This window comes from Salvia hispanica, chromosome 2 (assembly GCF_029641045.1).
Source record: "Salvia hispanica isolate PSC_SH4W2 chromosome 2, Shi_PSC_v1, whole genome shotgun sequence".
NCBI lineage: Eukaryota > Viridiplantae > Streptophyta > Magnoliopsida > Lamiales > Lamiaceae > Salvia > Salvia hispanica.
The window spans coordinates 37,074,296-37,094,906 of NC_142693.1; the positions used below are offsets into that span (position 1 = coordinate 37,074,296).

The following is a 20,611-nucleotide window of genomic DNA, read 5'->3' on the forward strand; positions in this document are numbered from 1 at the left end:
TAAAATAAAAAAATCTGATTTTAAAATCTTTTTTATAAAACTATTAGTGCCAAAGAAATAAAAATACACTAACACCACTGCCCAAGATGTGGCCATGATATTCCAATCACTATTTCCTCACTTAACACTTTGTATAGTTATTTAGCTATTTCCAAGTTCCATTTCCGGTTAATATACACTCATTATAGATAAAAATAACTTTTTTTAGACACCTCCAAATTTGAATGATGCAAAGTATAGTCAAAATCTAAACGGTCCTTTTTAACTTTTCTTTCTTAATTATACAAACGTTTCTAGTACTCCTTCTATGATTCTATCCCACTGCAAGTGAGATGTTTCTTTTCGGCCGTTGTTTTGCGAAGATGATAATAAATAGTTAGAGTGGAAAGAAAAAAGTAAAATAAGAGAGAGAATAATATACAAGAGAGTCATATATATATTATTCTCTTACTTACTTTACTTTCTCTTCATTCGAACTATTTATATCATTTTTGCAAAACAACGTCCGAATAGAATCACCTCACTTGTAATGGGACAGAGGAAGTACTAGTTTTCTATTTTCTATTTCATTTAAGTAAACAAATTGCAGACTGCCCTCCAAAATTACATTATTTTGATCACCAAGTCCTTGGCAGTAATTTAATTTGGCTATCAAACATTTTGCCATATATTGTACTCCATTCGTCCCATAAAAATATATGCAATTTTCATTTTCGTCTGTCCCATATAAAAATATGTGCATTTATTTTTGGAAAGTTATATCAATTTAATAATGTAAGATTCACTATCCACTAACACTACTTTAACTATCATTCTCTTCCTCTCTCTCTCACTTTATTATGTATCATTCTCTCTCTCTTACTTTACCAACTTTCTTAATTCTCGTGCCGTCCCAAATGCACATACTTTTTTTGGAGAGGGAGTAGTAATTTATGTAAAGCACTTTTCACTTAACAAGAAGAAACTTGTTTATGATAATATCTTAGTGAAACAAAACAAATGTATAACACTTGGTCAAAAAGAACTTTAACATTCAAAGGATTTTGTTTCAAAACAAACATTAAGAAATAATAATCGCAAGTTGAGGGTGGGGCTGTTTGAAAGAAAAGAAGTAGATAGCTTGTATACATATAAATTTTTTAAAATATCCTCATTTTATTTGACAGGTTGAGGAGCTAATAAACTGAACGAAAGAAAAACCAAAATCCTATCCTATACAGAAGCATGATAAGAAATGAGCAAGTAATTAAGCTCTTGGATAGCGAGACCGTCCTTTCTTCCTCAAGAACTCAGGTATCTCAACAGCACCGCCTTCTAGAAACGACGACGAAGACCGTCTGTTTGAATCTGCTTGCCCAACCAGATTTGCCTGCCATTATTTCATAACCACACATGCTCAATAACTAAAGATATAGTATGTAATTCATCTCTGTTTGAGGCAGATATATGTATGTGTGTGTAATATACCTGGGGATTCCTCCCGTCAACTTCTTCTTGACGTTTAAAACCAGTGGCTATCAAAGTTATACTCACCTGAATCATAACCAATCCAAATTCATCAGATCTCAGTCATTTTATATGTTCACCTATCATAATCATCTATAGTAAAATCTTCTCTTTTTAAGAAAGAGGGAGTGGAAAGGATAGGGTTCCGATGCTGGGTAAGGAGATAGGAGGGCGACCATGCTTTTGGGGGTGGGGAGGTGGGAGAGAGGAGTGGGGTTGGTGGTGCCGATTTGGAGCTGACTACTGGCTCAGAGGCCACTTGATTGGACTTGGGGTAGGCATCAGTGTGTGGGTGCAGAAATTATGTTCTTAAAGGAAAATCCAATCAGCTAAGATTGTAAGATGTCCAAAAGAAAAACCCTTTACAGGTAGACCCATTATAAATTAGGAATGTAATAGTGGAAAACTTAAGAGAGATTCATCTAAAATGAGATGTTGTATCCTTCTCTCAAGAAAAAGCGGAAGAGCAACTTCAGTAGATAAACAAATAGTCACCGATGGTCTATTCACTACACGGGGACAATGAGTAGGATGTTTTGTGTATTGTGTTTACCTGTGATATATTTAAATTAAAGCAAAGTCCAACTTAATATTCCCAAGAGAAATGCTACTGACTATAGAATAACTGTTTTATAACTATACAATTTATTTACACTATTAACCCTCTTTGCTCATGAAATTATTTGAGGCTTTAGGAAAGAAATGGAGCACCATATTCACTTCTAGTTTCTAATCAAATAGTCTTAATCATTGGTCAAGATCAGGGTAACAAAAACATACAAATAAAGTGCCAAATATTTAAGTTAGTCCCATCGAATAGATGAACTTACTTGACCGCTTATAGACGGATCTACTACAGCACCAAAAATTAAGTTGGCACTTGGATCCACAAGGTCATATATGACCTCTGCTGCAGCATTTACCTGCCATTTTGCATTTTAGAAGACAAAAGTAAAGTCCACTAGAAGGAGAAAATGGATTGTGTAAGATGAAGTACAGTAAAACTACAAATATATACTACTACCAAATCTAATTACAAAGCACCTATGGTATAAACAGCAAAATACTGATCAAAAAGTATAAATTCCTTAATGGTTTGCTAACAGCATCATAGCATAATTCTGTTGCCCCTTAACATAAAGTATGCATGGGCCTTGTTATGAGTCTCCTTATCATGACTTCATGAGTCCCTGAGTGTCGTTTTTATTACTGCACTGTATGTATTAAACTACTGAATCCACTGTATATTTACTAAACTCAAGATACAAAAAAACTCACAAACTCCAGAATTGAATCGATGTAAATTTCATTTTTTAGTTCAAGAAATTATACACCGCATTAAGTAATTTTATATGTCCGGTGCAGTAATAAAAAGGAGACTCACGGACTCAAGATAAGAAGGGGACTCATTTGATATCTCTCTTATATATATGTGTGCGTGTTTTTGGGGGGTGGCTATAATAAAAACTGGATACATGCAAGAACTTATGCTTGAACGACAAGTACCAGGAACGAATGTGATGCAAAGAAAAAAATGTAAGAAGAGAGATCCACAGCCCACCTCAAACAATGTTAGATCATTGCCACCAGTTATATTCCACACAATTCCAGTTGCTCTCTCAATACCAATATCTAGTAAAGGAGATTGAATGGCATTTAGTGCAGCATCTCTGGCCCTGGTTTTTCCTGAATTGCAGCAAGATATATATCAAGCTAAAACTCCAAAATACAACTGGTCTGTCACATGGCAGAAGTCACAATGTGAGAGATAATTATTTATAATTTTAATCTGACAAAGATTCATCTCACACTGTGCATCTGCTCTGGCTAATTGTGAGACAAGAATATTTGTAAGGATTCAGAACAACTTAGAAAACAAATGGAGCATATTTTTACCCCTTAATCAATTCATTTGATAAATTAACAAGTATACCACTCTGACAATATTATAATGAGGGGAACCAAAAAAAAGTATTCTAAATGTCAGTTGGCAGCTATTCAAGCATATACCTCAAACTACCCAATTTCCTCCTCCCAGAAGTGAAGAAAGAAAACTATGAAAAGAAACCCAGTGGAAATCTGCACAGCTTGGAATTCAATTCTGTCTAATGGAAAGTGGACCTTTTCATGAACTCTACTATTATCTGATCTTCATCGTGATTAACGACATGTATGTCTGTCTTTCACGCACGTATGATGAACATCATTTCCCTATCCTGAAACATGTAACTATTGGAGCACAGATAATCATGAGAAAATATGATCTCTCAGGAAGATTTTCCTTGTGACTGTTTCTAGACTTCAGAAGAATTGGATGGGCACTGCAACATCACCTCTAACCCATACAAAACTTTAAAATGCCAAACCTATAAGTGTGCGATTTTTTTCTTTTTCTAATATATGTTCAGAAAAGAAGCCTATGTAAACTACTCCAGCAAGTAGTCCTGTTTAGAAGCACCAATCCCCATGTATTACTAAAGTGGCACCCATAGGTTACTCTTAAATTCAATGTATGCTATGGATAATATCAATTTGGTATTTGTGTTTAGCAACTTTGTTTTTTAAAGTCATAGAACCTTACTAATCAACATGAAGGTATGGATGTAGAACTTCGAAAAGGGAAACTAGTACTATAATCTTTTAGTAAAAAAACTAAAATTACTTTGCACTGAATTGGAAATGCTAAATAGAGATGGCACAAAAAAGACATGAACACACAACCACATAATGACATAAACAAGATGGCTTTTATAATGCCAATAAGAAATAAAGAAAAATGGGAGCAGAAATAACTTTGCATGACTATGCAGAATTATTACGATGGGGCACAGCACGATTACTACCATGAAAGACCAAAACAATTTTTCAACAGTACCTGTAGCAGTTCCAATTCCCATTAATGAAGAACCGGCACTAGCCATAATAGCTCTCACATCTGCAAAATCTACATTTACTAACCCTGGAATCTGCAAGAACAGCAAGTGGATTTGAATCTCATTGTCTTAACAATAGAAAGGCAATTAGTGAGTCATGTAAAGAACAACATAATAAGTTTTGGAAAACTGGAAGGTTTTACTAAGCAAAGCACATACTATCATGGGCAAAGAAGAGCCCACATAATTATTCAGGCATGCAGACCACCAACAAAATTTACTTAGAAGAGACATGGCTATGAGCTACTATTGTCATTCTTGTATGTACGCCACCATCATCAGCCATACCGTGATAATATCAGAGATACCCCGAACTCCTTGTCGAAGAATATCATCAGCAAGATTGAATGCATCTGTTACTGGTGTGGATGGAGAAACTGCAGTAAGCAATTTATCGTTTGGAATGACAATGAGGGTATCAACGTTTTCTCTTAAAGCTGCAATTCCTTCTTGGGCTTGAACAGCTCTTTTTCGTCCCTCAAAAGAGAATGGAGTGGTGACTATACCAACAGTCAAAATGCCCATGGATTTTGCAATTCCAGCAATTACAGGGGCTCCCCCGGTGCCTGTTCCCCCACCCATTCCAGCCTGCAAGTATTAGAAGACTAGTGAAGGCCCAAACAAAACAAGGAGAGCATACCGCACAAATATTAAAGTTTTGCAGGAATATTAATAGAGGTAGATGTGTACTTTTCCTTTAAATAATTCCAATTATAATGGGCTTGAAGTTTGAAGAAAACAATAGCATTTCAAGCAATTCTTAAACAGTACAGTCTTTTGGCCAGAAAATGTAAGAAAAATAACTAGAGCTAATTTCTAGGTATTTTCTAAGATTTTGGGTTTTGTATTTGTAATGAATGTGATGGACAAGCAAAAAGTTAAGATATCACTGGACATTCTGGTTATGTTTACACATTACATATCAAAATTGCTTTTCTACCAAAGCGTGTCAGAAACTTGGAAATTTATTTTAACTGGGTGAAAGAAAGAAATCATCTATAAAAATATCCTAACAAGAAGGTTTAAACTGACGATCTTTCCAGAAATTGATCTCAGGAATTTGTTCCAATTTTCACTTTAAAAACACAGCAATTACCATGTCAAATCTGCAATTATTTGCAGAGACTAGAACCACCATGGAATTGACATGCCTGGGAAAATAATAAAATGCAGTAACTTACAGTCACAAAGACCATGTCTGCTCCATCAACTGCCTCCTCTATTGCTGCTTTGCTTTCATTAGCAGCACTCATACCAACTTCTGGATTCCCACCAGCACCGAGTCCTCGAGTAAGCTCTCCACCAATCTGCAAGCGATGCTCAGGGAAGATGGGTGACATTCTCATGGCTTGGATGTCAGTGTTAACTATCCAGAACTCAACCCCCTTCATTTCACTCTCTATCATACGGTTAACAGCATTGGACCCACCACCTCCAACGCCAATAACCTTGATCTTGGCTTCATTATAATTGTTCAAAGTAGATAAGTCTCTCACACTCTCAGTAACATTTCCACTTGAAGAATCCTGTCTTGGGTTGATCATGGTAGTGCTCGTCTCACCTCTAAGCATCGAGATCTCAGGGTGTAGGTTCAGAAACGAGTCCTTGCTATGAAACTGATTCACACTATGGGAATTGGCCGAACATTTCAACTGTGGGAGACCTGAACCACATTTTTGAGTTACACCAGAAAACCCATTCCTTTCTTCAACAATTTTCAATGGGGAAATTCTCCCTCCAAGAACAGTCAATACCCCGGCCCGCCTCCCAGCATCCGGAGGTGTGAAATAAGGGGAAGTGCATGTAGCCATTGATGTAAATATCAAACCCCAACTCGCTTTATCTGATTACAGCACCTATATATGCAGCAAAATCTATCAGCTATACCTCAATTCCAACACATCAATCATACCTACTTCTATTCATATTTGGTCAGGAAACTAAGCAGAATCAAAGTTAACACGAATGCGCCTTCAAAAGCATTTACTACCTTAAAACCCAAATTAAAAGATGTGAAATAAATACCCCAAGTCAGTAACTTAATTAGAAGAAATAACGACCAACGGCACCAACGACATTCAAATTTAAATAGGAAAAAATTAAATGAAATCAGAGCTAAATCCTTGCAGTTCACCTGAGCCTGAGCACACAATGTTTCTTGTTAGTAAATTTATGAAACGAGGCAATATGTGTGATGGGTCTGCTTCTTTATGTTTTATCCTTCCGCTGCCGGCAGAAGCAAACCTGCATTTAGTAGCATTCACTAAATAAATTAATCAAATAATCAGAAAATAAAAAAGCAGAGAGAGAGAGAGAGAGAACGGAACGGAGTGATAGGCGGATCGAGAGTGGTTGGCGCCGTCAAATTGGTGTTGGAAATGCCGACTACAATAGAGATGGGGATAGAGTGTGTTGAGCATTAAATTAGAAAACGAGAGAAAATTGGAAAAATATCGCAAACAATCTATTCAAGGCAAAATGTCAACCCACCATTTTCATTTAATTTGGACAAAGAAAATGAAAATGAAAATGAAAATGAAAAAGAAAAAGGAAAAGCATAGTATATGTTTGGCTTTATTTAGGAAGGAGTAAACCTTATCACCCCAAGTTTTAGTTGATTGGTTGCTTACTGATTTCATTTCTTAGACTAATTCCCCACTCGCTCATCTTACTCTTTATTTCAGTAATGTTGAATATAAATTATTAAAAAATATAAATACTTTATTACAAAAATAGATAATGTTGAATAAACATAGATTTATTGTGTACCTATTAAGGCAATCATAATCCTTAGCTCAAATCCAGACAGTCTTACACAACATTTCACAACTTATAGAGCACAAATTAGGACAAATATTAACTATATATTCATGGTCTCACCGTTTATAGTCCTTCACTTTTTATTAGTTTCCGATTTCATTTTTTTTAATTAATTATGATATTTTAAAATTAAAAAATAATTTAAATTAAAAAAAATATAATTGAAATAAAAAATTTAAAAACCATACAATAGACAAAAAATACAAATCACATAAACCCTATTATGTGTCCAAGGGATTCTACACATTGATAGTTTAGTTTTTTGTCGTTTGGGTCTCGGTCATTTTCGATGTGTCTTTAAACAACACTATGTAGACTGTAGTACTCGTTCAACATGGATTATTTGAAACCGATAAATGTGTCATTGGGAAGTCACTTTAGACTTTTTAGAAATGAGTCACTGAATAGTATAAGGATGAACATGCCCAAATAAAGAAAATCCCTTATATCACGGCAATTGGTACAATTAAGTATTTCAAAAAATATAAGCAAAAAGATATTGCTCTTGTGGTGGAAGTAGTGAGTCAATTCATACTATATTCGGACAAACAACATTTAAAAGTAGTCTAAATGGTCTACTCGATATTTGAGAGGTACCGCATACAAGACTTTGTGATTTGATGATAAATTGTTTTGTTGGTAGAAAATGTTCAATACATATGTGACGTTAAATAACATTGATGGGAGATGTACGCTGCTACTTCTTGGACTTCTAAGTTTCAGAAATTTCATATTTTGTCTACTACATAAGCTAAGTTGTGTGTTGCAGAATATTTTGGAAGAGCTTAGAAATGAGCATTACTCCAAAATAAAGCATGTTGATTTGAAATAACATACATCATCTGATCAGTCTTCCCTAGAAACATCATATCTACAAGCACAAAGGAAAAAATATAAGTACTTGCGCAGCATTGCAAGCATAGCAAATGTACCTTTACAAATCATAGAATTTCATCTAGATAATGAAAAGTCAAGGCGATTTGATTTATAGAATTAGATAGTAATTTAGATGTAAGATTACATATGATATCCCTAGAGAAATAGTACTGTAGCGTAACTTTTTTTCTCAACGTAGTGATATTTGAAAAAAGCGTACAACATGTAAATGGAAAAAGGTATAAGCATAAGACATTCTCTTCTCACACAAGCGCTAAGAAATGCAATACATGAGATTTACAGCTGCAACTTCAATTGCAACCATTGTCTTCTTTTATCGCCCTCCTTAATCGTTGGTCACGGATTCACCGTCGCCGCGTCACATTCAGTAAGGACCACTCAAACTCCTCCTCATGGCTCTTAGTTTCTCACTACCTTTGAATGATTTTGACTGCATTTGCGCCTCCTGTTCCTCGTAGTACTGCAGTAACATTCATCACAAATCATGCTGAATTCATATTCACCAGAGTATCAACAACAGAATACAATGAATATATATATTACCTGCTCTTTTCTTTTCCTCTCCAACTCCTCCTGTTGCAGATAACAGAATTGTGTGATCACAAACATTCACTGAATAGCATAATAAGTACTTCAATTTGAACTATTCCCATTTATATTGTCTTACCAGAGCCTGCTTCAGGTATAAATTCTCTTCTTTGAGTTGGTTCAGCTCTGCTTCGAGCTCGACCGTGTAAGCCTGCCACAACCAACCACATGCTTCATCAATGACTACTATAAGGGGCAGTTTGGTAGGGTAGATAACACGTCTATCTTATCTTGGAGTTATATAACAAAAAAACTGTGTTCTTATCATGTTTTGTTTATTTACCTGCTTCCTGGCCCTAGATCTTGCAGCAGACTCCCTATTCTTGATCATTCTTCGTTGGCGCCTCTCCACCACCTTCTCCACCGGCCTATCTAAGGCCCGCCTCCGTCCTCCACTCATCCCATCCACTCCACCCTCAACTTGCCCTGCCCCCATTCCATCCGACAACGGGCTCACTGGCGACCCCATTCCCAATCCTCCACTTCCATTTCCCACTCTCCCTCCGTATCCGACTGCCGGAGGAGGGGCTTGTGAGTAGCTTTTCACCCCTCCTCCGTACCCTGCTGCGTCCCCCACACCCGTCTGCAGTGGCTGATAACCTGCAACACCCATCACCGGTCTTGCAACGAAGCTTGGCCCCATTGCAGGATGGCTGTTGTTGCTCTGGTACATTCCAAAAGCCGGCTGCTGAGGAGGAGGAGGAGGAGGAGGCACTGCCGCAGCAGCTGCCAGATTCTGTTCTCTGACAACCCCGGCCCGTATCAAGAAATCTTCGAGCGTCATCTCTCCAAAAGTAGGCTGTTTATGAGCAGTGTTGGGATTGGGAACATGGCCGTTGCCATGGAGGCGACTGCGGTGAATCTCGGACCACACCTCGTCCACGGTCTTCCGGCAGAGAGGCTCCGGGATGCTGAGTGAGCCCTGTCTAGGCAAGCTCAGCTGCTTGGCTATTCCATTCCAAACACAAGTACCATTAGCTTCATGCAGTGGAAAATGGAGGCCGCCGTTGGTAGAGGGGACGGTGGCAGTCGGGTGGGCTTGGCCGTGCGCGTGAGCTTGATTTTGATGTTCCTCGGCGGTCCAGATGCTGTTGAGGAACTCATCCATGTTCATGGATCCAAAGTTCTTAGTACCATTCTCAGAAAGAGTGTGTTGGAACTCGTCGAGTGTGAGAGAGTAGATCGATGATTGACGCCCCAACGACTGAAGGCTCGTCAAATCTCTAGGCTGATCCTGATCCATTTCTGGTTGAGATATGATTTCAGAATCTGATGTTACCATATTCGAATTATAGCCCACCATTCAAGGACCTTCCGGATCACTGTCACTACGCCAATCAATAAACAAACAAATGAATACTCCGTACAATATTTTTATTTGCAAGTTTTTGAGTTGGTTACATGAGATTTGGTGATACTTAAATCAAAATGGACTTGTCATCAAACTGAAATTATACAACTAGGCTTCTACATATAAAAATATTTTACATTTTTTTTATTACTATATCAAGCTATATAAGAGACACACGAAGACCAAATGCATAACTACAACTCCCTCCGTCACCCATAATTTGTCACCATTTGACCTCGCATGGATTTTAAGAAAAGTAATAGAAAGCGGGTTGAAAAAATTAGTGGCATGTGGGTCCTACTTTTATATAGTTTTATTATAAAATGTGAGTGGGAATGAGTTAGTGGAATATGAGGTCCACTACCAAAAATGGTAAAAGTGTACAGTGACAAATTTTTAGGGACGGAAAAAAAAGGAAATAGATACAAATTTTCAGGGACGGATGGAGTATTTCGTCTTTCTTTTGAAATCCAAAACTATATTTTGAGCATGTACTACAGCCAGTTCGTCAGTGGTCCGGACAAATTGGCACCTAGTGTGTCTAACCAATCATCATTGCATAAATCACTTCTCGTACTTTCTGCAACTGTGATTAATTGTACACACAACATGACAATATGGTCCGACCATTGAATTTTTACCTCATCTTCGCATACTGTGTAGTAATTAATGATTTATACGGAAAGTATAATCTAAATCCGAATATCAAACAAAGACGGCGACCGATACATCCCGCCCTAATTATATCATAATTATGCTTAATAAAAATGAAAATAAGTGAACCCTAAATGTAATTCATTACAATAGATGAATCAATCCTAATTATACCAAACCTTAACTGAAAATAAGGTAGCCCTAAATCAATTTAATTGCAATTTACAAGGGATCATTAATGCACACAATTTTTTCCCATATCAAATCATAAACTAAAATCTTCAGAGGAAAATTACTACGCCAAATCCAGCATCAAATACCTAACATTTTATATCCATATTTTTTCCTGACACTTACCATTACTGTTATCATTAAATTGTTTAGTACTACTAGCATAAATTGGAATTATTTAAAGGTCTTTAAAACAACTCATAACTGAAGAGAGACAGCCCTTGTTCATGACAAAAGCAGAAGCTAGAACCGATATATACCGGAGAAGAAAAGGAAGAAATCATGTATGGAATTCACAAACTGAATAATAGTACCCCTCATAAAAACAATGGATATAATAGAAGCATAAATGTTGAGAGAGAGAGAGAGGGGGGTTACATTATATTGGAATCCAACACTTGTCGAGTTTCAACTGTAATGGCTGTGCTTGCAAAAGAATGGTCAGATCAATTTTGAAGCTACCATCTTATTTTTAAATATCTTTACCACATAGGCATATATATAGAGATCGGCTACAAATAGAAATATAATATTAGTAGATTGAGGACGACAGAATTCATGGTATGTGTGATGTATATAATTATATAGTAGATACAGAGGGGAAAGAGAGAGAGAGATGAATTTACAAAAAAAAGGCGGAATGGTTGAGAAAATGATGGGATGGGGTAAAGGGGCTTTCAGTTTTACTTGTCTGAAATTATTGCATGGCTGCTAGACACGTCGTCGACACGTGTCCTCCCTTCAGCTACCCTCGTGTCCCATCCCTATCTCATTACACTCACGTGCGGATTTCGGCCGCCTGACTTCGCCCCTCTCTCACTATTTTATTTTACCAGCTTTCCCAACAAAAATTATTAGAAAAAATATAATATGTCTGTTCAATGATTTGTAAATTGCATATGTTATGTTAAATGATTTGTAATTACATACGAGAGATGAAATTTACATGACCTCGTATAACTTATCGAATGTTTTCTAATTAACCGGAATTTTCTACTACTAATAGTTAGCCGGCCAGAAATTTTTAAATTTACACATCATCTAAATTATGACTTGTAAGTTCCACCTCAAAAAATTCATATACGTAAATGCTTGAATATATTGTCAAAGAACAACTATTACTTCCTCTATTTTTTAAAAATAGCAACTCTTTCCTTTTTAATTTATTTCTTAAAAATATCAACTTTCAAACTTTCCATTTTTAGAAATCTTTACACCGTTACATCTCCCTAAAAAAGTGGGCCTTCATAATTCACTAACATTAATTTCATTACTTTTTTCTCTCCCTCTCTTTTACTTTACCAATTTTTCTCCCACTCTCTCTTACTTTACCAAATTATGCATTAAAACTCGCGTCGTTTCAAATGTCTCTATTTTTAAGAAACGGAGGGAGTATAAAATAAAACTTCATGATTTAATAATTTATTTTTAAATCTTATGAGTGACTTGAATTTTGTTAAAATTTATTAAGTTAAATATTTAATATTCCGGTCAAATATTGAAACCTGCAAATTAATTATCCATACAGAATACTGAAACTTTCAAATGCATTTAACCTGATCTTGTGGACGTTGATTTGCTATAGCGAGTCTAAATTCAAAAGTGAGACTACATTCAAGTGCAGATATTAGTGAGGTATACATTCAATAGTAAGACTACATGCATTCAACTGCAAATATTAGTGAGTCTACATTCAACTGCAACTGCAAATATTAGCTTTCGGTGCCAGCTTACCGCTGAGGGTGTTAAGGCTGACGTTACAATTTTATTTTATTTTATTTTATTTTATTTTCTCTTATTATATTATGTTTTTCGAATATCTGCTCGTATTAATATACTCATATGTACGTAGGTAGTAGGTATGTATAATTATACATATGATATCACGCAATATAATGATATTATACAAGAAAATACACATGGAGTAACATTCATGCATGATGATAAAAGAAGCATCAAAAATAATAATGTGAAATATATATAACATGAAAATGTAATATACTAGCTCCTGGAAAAAAGGACGCCTGCCATACGAAGGAAAATGCGTAATGCAATAAAAAAAACGGGTAGATTCACAAATTCTATGTCCAAAAAATTAATACATTTTCATATTGTCTCGAAGAAAAAAAGAAAAAGAAAATTAAAACATTTTCACTTAACGAGTTGTTTGTTGGCGAGTGTATAGATTGATCGATTGGAGGGAAAAGTTGTTGAAATATTCTAGCCCGCTAAGTGCAGCTTGACCAGGTTGTACAAGTGACAAAAGATTTTTTTTGTTAAATTAAATACTCCATATATAATCGACTTATGTTCCGAGTAGATGATCATTGTATATTCATGTTTTTTAACCGATTTCCATTGAGTAAGAAATGGTGAAATAAAGTTTGTCATATGAGATTAATTAGTCCAACATCGGAAAATGGGCCTTCGTTAATATTGTATTAAGAGGCTTCATTATATGTACAAGTGATGGGTTCTGAAGCTCATATGTTTGCGCTGCTGGCCTCCTTGCCTCGTGTTTTGTGTCAGGTACCATGGCGTCGTGCTTAGTGCATCGTGTGACGGGGCGACAAGCGAGGACATCTTGGATTTGGATATTGGCAATTGATCTTTGGGATGTTCATCGTGCTTTCGTTGGTCTTGGTTTGGGACCAACTTAATCCTCTAGGACCAAAAGTGTGTGTATCTCAGGCGTCTTCCAAGCGACCAACACATACGTTGTGATTGTTCCCTGACTCATTATGTCGTGTATACTTTTTTGATTGTCTTTCTGTTAAGTGTTAATAAAACTTTCATGTTAATAAAAGATTGTGTACTATTTACAATAAACGCGAGATAAAACTGGTGAATGAATAAATATGCAAATGGAGATGTTTAGTTCCAAGCAAAAAATCTTTTGCTAAAATCCAAGCCTTTCTTTTGTTTTACAAAAATAGTCCATGCATCCAAAACTAATAACCCTAAATCCATAACTAAGAAACAAGTGCTTGTATGATCGACTCAGCTATTCCATCAGCGTACAAAAACTTGTGGCCAGCACCACGAACCTCGTGATAGTTAATCCATGGCAGCTGTCGGGCGATCTCACGCTGCAGTGTGGCAGGGACCAGAATATCTTCATCCCCCTGCCACAGGTGAACAGAGCCTGACCCTTCTGCAAAGGGGTTTCTCAATTCCGTCGGGTCGAATTCCCACTTCCCAAAGGCAAATGCCAGATCGCGGTGAATTGACTCGTAGTCACCTTGCTGTCTTACCTGTGCCTGGATTGCAAATTTGAGTGATAACTTTAAATACTCAATCATATATTTTGTCAATCAAATCTACACACACATAAATTGACATGACTTTGTTATATTCACAAATGAGAAAATGTTCAAGGCAGAGCCAAGGGGGTGTAATATGGCTATGAAACAGTCTCGACAAAGGTGACAGCATCTTCTGCAGGAGACTGATGAGGAAAAGATATCGACTTAGTTTTAGTATTGGCAAGACATGAATGAGGATAAAGGTAAGAAAATCAGCAGATGTAAATGCATGATATATCCCAAGAGATTTTGCTTCACCTAGTTAATAAAATCATGTATTTTCAGGTTGGGACAACGATGACGGTTGCCACTAATAAAAATGAGCAATATAGCACAAAATTGATATGCAAGTATCAGAACATGGCCTCTCAAACACTTCAGGATGATAATGTATACAATCACCCACATTGAAATCCTACATCATTTTATGCTGCATAAGTAAAGATGATCTAGCAAAAGATATGTTACGTGTCTAGGTAAGGGAAGCTGGTCGGTTTAGTAACTAGTTTGACGTATTATTTTTCCAATTTTAAGAAGATAAAAAAAGGTTTATAGTTTACTTTTCCTGTTGTGTGCACTCAAGGACATAGTAACCATTACCACAGTCTCTTGTTTTAAGGAGTGAATCTTTGGCATTAGTTCTGCGTCTTGTTGAGAGAGAACTTTGGGGCTGCGAGCAATTATACTCATACATGGAAACAGCTTTTGGGTGTTCCACCAGTAGATAAGCCACGGTGTATAGTGAGCTACACGAAGCGCCCATTGGTCCTGAAGAAGCTGCTTCTTATACACTTCTGCAGAGAGGTTCGAAGGAATACCTTTCCACCAATAATTCACCGGTGGTGCAAGCAGAGCTGCTCCTGCCAACCTGCACACCCGGGATGTTAAAAATATACTACTAATTACTATGACGAAGAAATTGATTTAGGCTTTAAAATACAAAATAGTTATAGTTTCAATCAGTAATACTCCAAACCACGGGGAAGACACAAATTAGTGTAGCTACTCAAGGACAGGTACAAAGAAAACGTACCTGTGTGGAATGTACTTGAGGCAGGTCCACACAATCTGGCCACCCAAGGAGAATCCAGCAATATAAAATTTGGATCCTAATCCCAACTGATCAGCAAGCTCCTCGATGTCAGAAGAAATGCTTCTAAGTGTTCGGGCAGGGTTAGGATCGCTCTCTCCATAACCAGGTCTGTCAAATGAAACGATATAGATCCCTCGACTTTCAACAAAATCCTGTTTTTGAGATGAAACAAACAAAAAGAGTCAGCTCACATGCTGCTGCTTCTTATGACTCATAGAATGGTTGTATGAGAGCCAGCAGGCGACAGATCAGCATTACCGGTGAGAGTCCAGAAGTTATAGCAGAGACATCATGCCGGCAAGTATCCAAGGCATGAACAAACAGAATCTTGTGCTTTGCTTTATCCTTTGGGACACCAAATTCTTTGTAAGCCAAGTGTCTTCCATCCTTGAGCTGAATTCTTGGAGCTGTAACTGGAGGCCCGTCTTTCGAGCCACAGATCTTTGGAGGAGGAGGCTTTGTTGCCTGATAGGCCCAAGCCAAGAATCCCACAAAGAAAACCAACAGAAGTTTCTTAAAGATCCCTGAAACAATTCAAAATTAGAAGCACTAATATCACACATCATGGCCTTAAAATGCAAATCAAAGTTATTCAAAAGACTCCAAATAATATAACTTTCTACAACAGAGAGCATATTGCGCATAAAAATCATAACCAAATACTTAGTTACTATGATGCTGAACTTCATCCTGATCAGATGGATCTAATTCATGGCTTTTATCAACAGTCAGACAAAAAAACAAAAAGTTCCTACGGTTCGATATTTGTTTTCTAGCATAAGGCAACATTGGAATTTGGAAGAAGTATCGAGAACATCGAGCGACAGTGCAATATAATCAGCTAATACTTACACACACACAAAAAAAGAATGGGCATTTAATCAAGAAATTGGGCGATTAACAAAGCGACATGCTCAAAAGAAAATGAAAACCCAACCTGAAATTCTAGAAGGAGAGTTGGATTTAGGTTTGCGGGTGTGAGCTCTTGCAGAAGAAGCTGAGATCTTCGTCTTCCTGGTTGTCCCAGTTCCAGTAGCCATTTGTTTCCTCGCCAATTTTTCCTTTTGCGGGCTTCGGCAAAGCAGACGAAAGTAGTTATAATGAGTAAATTACAGTCAAAGGTATGGACTATTTGGGATCAGAGTGTAATAATTACTCTCATATCTCTTGCGGAACATTAATCCCTCCATTTAATGTTAACGGATGCACGATGGAGTTTAAGAATAGTGTCTTGATAGTGAATAAAGTAGAAAGACGAAGATAGAATAAAGTGAGAGATACTTATTTTTTGAACAAAATAGAAATGACTCAATTAATTTAAAACTTCGTAAAATAGTAAAATGACTCTGTTAATATGAAATAGAAGAAGCAGTAACTTATTATTCCTAATTTCCTATGTTGTTACTATGGAGTTTAATCGAGTCAATTCACTCAGGTTCGAGATAACTCACTTGATTATTGGGGCTATTCAAGTACTACGAGCTATTCTGATATAAAAATTTTTAATTATGAATTAATCATAATTTTTAACTTTCATATTTCAAATTGAATTGATGTCTGTCTAAGTCGCTCGGGTTCGATGTAACTCACTTCAATTATTGGGCTATTAAGTACTACGAGCTATTTTAATATAAAAATTTTCATTTATAAATTACTCTTAATTTTATACTTGCAGATTCCAAATTGAATTTATATCTCTTGTTAGTAAATAGAACAACTCAAATCTCACAAATCTTTTTACATTGTACTTAATAACTTTCCTATTTTGCTCCAACTCAAATTTGCAAAAGAAAATTATTAGACTTAATAACTTTCATATTTCGCTCCAATTCAAATTTGAAAAAAAAACAAGAAAAAAAAAACTAACTAGTAGAATTGAGAACATATGGGTAGTATGTAGTGTTTAAAAAGTCAGACCGGATCCGGTCGAGTGTCCGGTCCGACATATATAAAAATGGTTGTGATATTGGGCCGTTTTGAACCGGATGAGCTAGGTGGTTCAGCCGGAAATCAGTGGCTGGTTAGATCGGCTCACCATAAAAGAGAGAGAGAGAGAGACTTTGGAAAAGAGATTTATTTTGCTGAATTTTCGAAAATGGGATTAAATTTGGTTAACATTTCAGAATATCAATCGAGGCATGCAAATTTTTCAAAATAAGGAATTTTTGCTTTTGTTCAATTTTTTTTCTTTTTTCTTAAATTTTAATGTGTACTCTCTTCGTTTCTTCATAATTAAGGCGAAACTTTTCGGCAATGAGTTTTAGAAAGAAATGTTGGATGTGTTAAATAAATAGATAAAAAAATAAGAGAGAAGAAAAGGTAGAGAGAGTAAAGTATAAAGTGAATAAAGTAGAGAAAAAAAAGTAAGGGATAGTAAAGTAAGAAAGAGAAAAAAAGTTATCATATATGGAAATGACTCAGCTATGAAGAAACTTTTCGAAATGGAAAAATGACTCAACTATGAAGAAACGGAGGGAGTACTATATATTTAATACTCCCTCCGTCTAAAAAAATATGGCAATTGGTGTATGACACGAATTTTAATGTAGAATTGGTAAAGTAAGAGAGAAGTGAAAAATGTAAGAGAGAAGGAGAAAAAGTAAGTGAGAAGTAGTGTTAGTGGAATGATGTGTAGGGTTTTTATTTGTTGAAAACTTTTCATAAATGAATGTGCTCTACTTTTTGTGGGCGACCAAAAATGGTAAATGTGTCCTATTTTTTACGGATGGATGGAGTACTTAATTATATAAACAATATTGTACAGAATTCCGGCTCGACCAGTGGTATGACCGGTTGAAGCAGTTGAACCGTGAACCGATAGTTTCACTGGTTCGCTTATGGCCCAATTTTTGAAACATCAGTATAGTATGTAGTACCCCCTCCGTAGCAGAGTTGTATTCATTTTTTGGTTGTCCAACTATGGTCGAGTCATTTCTTTTTTAGGCAAAAATATTTTATTTCTTCCTCTTACTTTATTATCTCTTTATCTATTTACTTTTTCCCTTCCTACTTTATTATCTTTGCACTTAACTCATTGTTTAACACAATTTCTTAAATCACGTGTCGAAAAGAAACGCTTCTACTACTATAGAGGGACGGAGGAGGGAGTAGTAGTTTTTTGTTTGAACACTTTAACATACTTCATCCGTCTCATCCTAAGTGACACATTTTCTTTTTAAGATGTCTCAACCTAATTAACACATGTTTAAAATAGAAACATCATCTCTCTACTTGGTCTCACTCTTACTTTATTTTCTTTCTACCTAACTAATAAAACAACATTGTACAAAATCTCGTGTCATAAAGTAAATGCTCCACTTAAATGGGATGGTGGGAGTATTAATTAAATCCATTTGAGAATGTCTTTTTCTTTTCATTGTACTCCCACCGTCCTGAATCATTTTCCTTTGTGGGAATGTCACACTCTAAATGACACGTTTCAAAAAATAAAAACATCACTCTCTTTACTTTTTTCTTTTCACTTACTTTATTATTTCCACTTAATTCGCAAAATAACATCACATAAATTCCGCGCCGAAATAGAAATGTTCCACTTAAATAGGATGGAGGGAGTATTAATTAAATCCATTTGAGAATATCTTTTCTTTCCGTTGTACTACCTCAGTCCCTCTCTAGCTAATTGATTCATTTTCCTTTGTGGGAATATCACACTCTAAATGACACGTTTCTAAAGATAAAAACATCACTCTCTTTACTTTTTTCTTTTCTCTTACTTTATTATTTCCACTTAATTTTCAAAATAACATTATATAAATTCCGCGCCGAAATAGAAATGCTCCACTTAAAATATGACGGAAGAAGTATTATATAAAAATGTTTTTTTTCTTTCCGAATATTTATGGTTCTATAAAAATGAATGAATATGTACTGAAGTGTAATAAAAGAAAACATAATACAAAAAAGGGATATTGGCATTTAATATCACGAAACTTTCAAAAAGTTGGGTTTTTCCCACGAACGAAAAAATTCATTTTATTTAAATAGATTGAAGAACAATTTTGTAGGATGTGCTTCAAGAAAAACTATCTACAAAGATTGAAAAACTTGAAGCTCTCAAAATCGTTGTCGAGAAATTACGAAAACAAATCCGTATCACAATATTATTTGTTGGAAATTTTTCATTCGTGGGAAAAAACAAACCAGGGGTAAAGTTCGTGATATTATTTGCCAATTTTAAAGTTCGTGGAAAAATCTCAACTTTTTGAAAGTTTCGTGATATTAGATGTCAATATCCCTAAAAAAAAGTGTGCTTATCAATCTCAATGGCAGTGAACGAAAACTTTTTTTAATGGAAATGAACAATTAATAATTGTCGCTCTATAGTGAAGAGGGTATGTTGGTTACTCCAGAATTTCAATTTTGTGGCTTTGCAACATGTGCATTGAGAAGGAAATGTTGCTGCTGATTTTTTATCGCACCATGCTTATTATTACTCCTTCCGTTTCTTAAAAATAGCAACTATTTCCATTTTAGGACGTTCCTTAAAAATAGAAAATTTAGAATCTTTCTATTTTAGGACATGGACCTCACAATCCACTAACTCTACTTTCACTATTATTTCTCTTCCTCTCTCTTACTTTACTCATTTTTCTTTTCCTCTCTCTTATTTTACCAATTCTTCTCACTTACTTTACCAATTGTGCATTAAAATCCGTGTCATTTCAATTGTTTCTATTTTTTTAATACGGAGGGACGGGAGGGAATATCATGGAGGTGTTCATGACTCATGAGCTCGAAGTCCCTCCGTCGGAACTCTTTAACTGGATGTTGCATGACAGACTAGACGTTACTTATATTAATTGATTTTGTTCTTGCTTTGCCCACTTTTTTTTTTTATTTTTAAAAAGGCAATTTAAGCGTATTGTGTGTGTATATTATATATAGGAATTGAAAATATCCTTAAAACATTATATATGCTATTATAATTATTTGGTCATGTATGCTTATATTTTCATTTGGCAAGATATTATTAATGAGACATAGTATCAAATAAGATTGCCACGTGGCATATACCAATTAGTAAACTTGAACTTTTTCTCCGGTCACTAGATTCGGTACGTTGAAAAATAAAAATGAATAGACTTTGTTGTCTTTCATGACGCATATTTTAGCACAGCATGGGATCCACCCCCTATTTACCACCCTATTAATAATATTGAAGATAAACTGCATAAAGAGAAAATTTTTAATGATAACAATAATAGTTGAAGCT

The 20,611-nt window shown here is 35.6% G+C and overlaps 3 protein-coding genes across 4 annotated transcripts; all 3 read right to left on the reverse strand.

Moving 5' to 3' along the window:
• Positions 1-1,096: 1,096 nt before the first annotated feature.
• On the reverse strand, positions 1,097-6,949 carry LOC148932318 (cell division protein FtsZ homolog 2-2, chloroplastic-like). 2 transcript variants are annotated; one of them, XM_089065603.1, is made up of 9 exons: positions 6,767-6,949; positions 6,574-6,683; positions 5,621-6,295; positions 4,728-5,027; positions 4,382-4,472; positions 3,068-3,192; positions 2,337-2,429; positions 1,468-1,533; positions 1,097-1,369 (listed from the first exon to the last, which is right to left on the reverse strand). In XM_089065603.1, the coding sequence occupies exons 3-9, from the start codon at positions 6,248-6,250 to the stop codon at positions 1,247-1,249; spliced, it is 1,428 nt and encodes a 475-aa protein (XP_088921729.1). In that variant the 5' UTR covers positions 6,251-6,295; positions 6,574-6,683; positions 6,767-6,949; the 3' UTR covers positions 1,097-1,246. The 2 variants fall into 2 exon arrangements, with proteins under 2 accessions (XP_088921729.1, XP_088921730.1); XM_089065604.1 differs by having other exon boundaries at positions 6,762-6,949.
• A 1,273-nt stretch (positions 6,950-8,222) lies between these two features.
• On the reverse strand, positions 8,223-11,602 carry LOC148932319 (protein ABSCISIC ACID-INSENSITIVE 5-like). Its single transcript, XM_089064350.1, has 5 exons — positions 11,359-11,602; positions 9,028-10,072; positions 8,824-8,895; positions 8,700-8,729; positions 8,223-8,616 (listed from the first exon to the last, which is right to left on the reverse strand). The coding sequence occupies exons 2-5, from the start codon at positions 10,045-10,047 to the stop codon at positions 8,521-8,523; spliced, it is 1,218 nt and encodes a 405-aa protein (XP_088920476.1). The 5' UTR covers positions 10,048-10,072; positions 11,359-11,602; the 3' UTR covers positions 8,223-8,520.
• Positions 11,603-13,813: 2,211 nt separating this feature from the next.
• LOC148932320 (uncharacterized) lies at positions 13,814-16,521 on the reverse strand. The gene is made up of 5 exons (XM_089063662.1): positions 16,316-16,521; positions 15,637-15,902; positions 15,319-15,530; positions 14,886-15,153; positions 13,814-14,240 (listed from the first exon to the last, which is right to left on the reverse strand). The coding sequence occupies exons 1-5, from the start codon at positions 16,416-16,418 to the stop codon at positions 13,953-13,955; spliced, it is 1,137 nt and encodes a 378-aa protein (XP_088919788.1). The 5' UTR covers positions 16,419-16,521; the 3' UTR covers positions 13,814-13,952.
• Between the last annotated feature and the right edge of the window lie 4,090 nt (positions 16,522-20,611).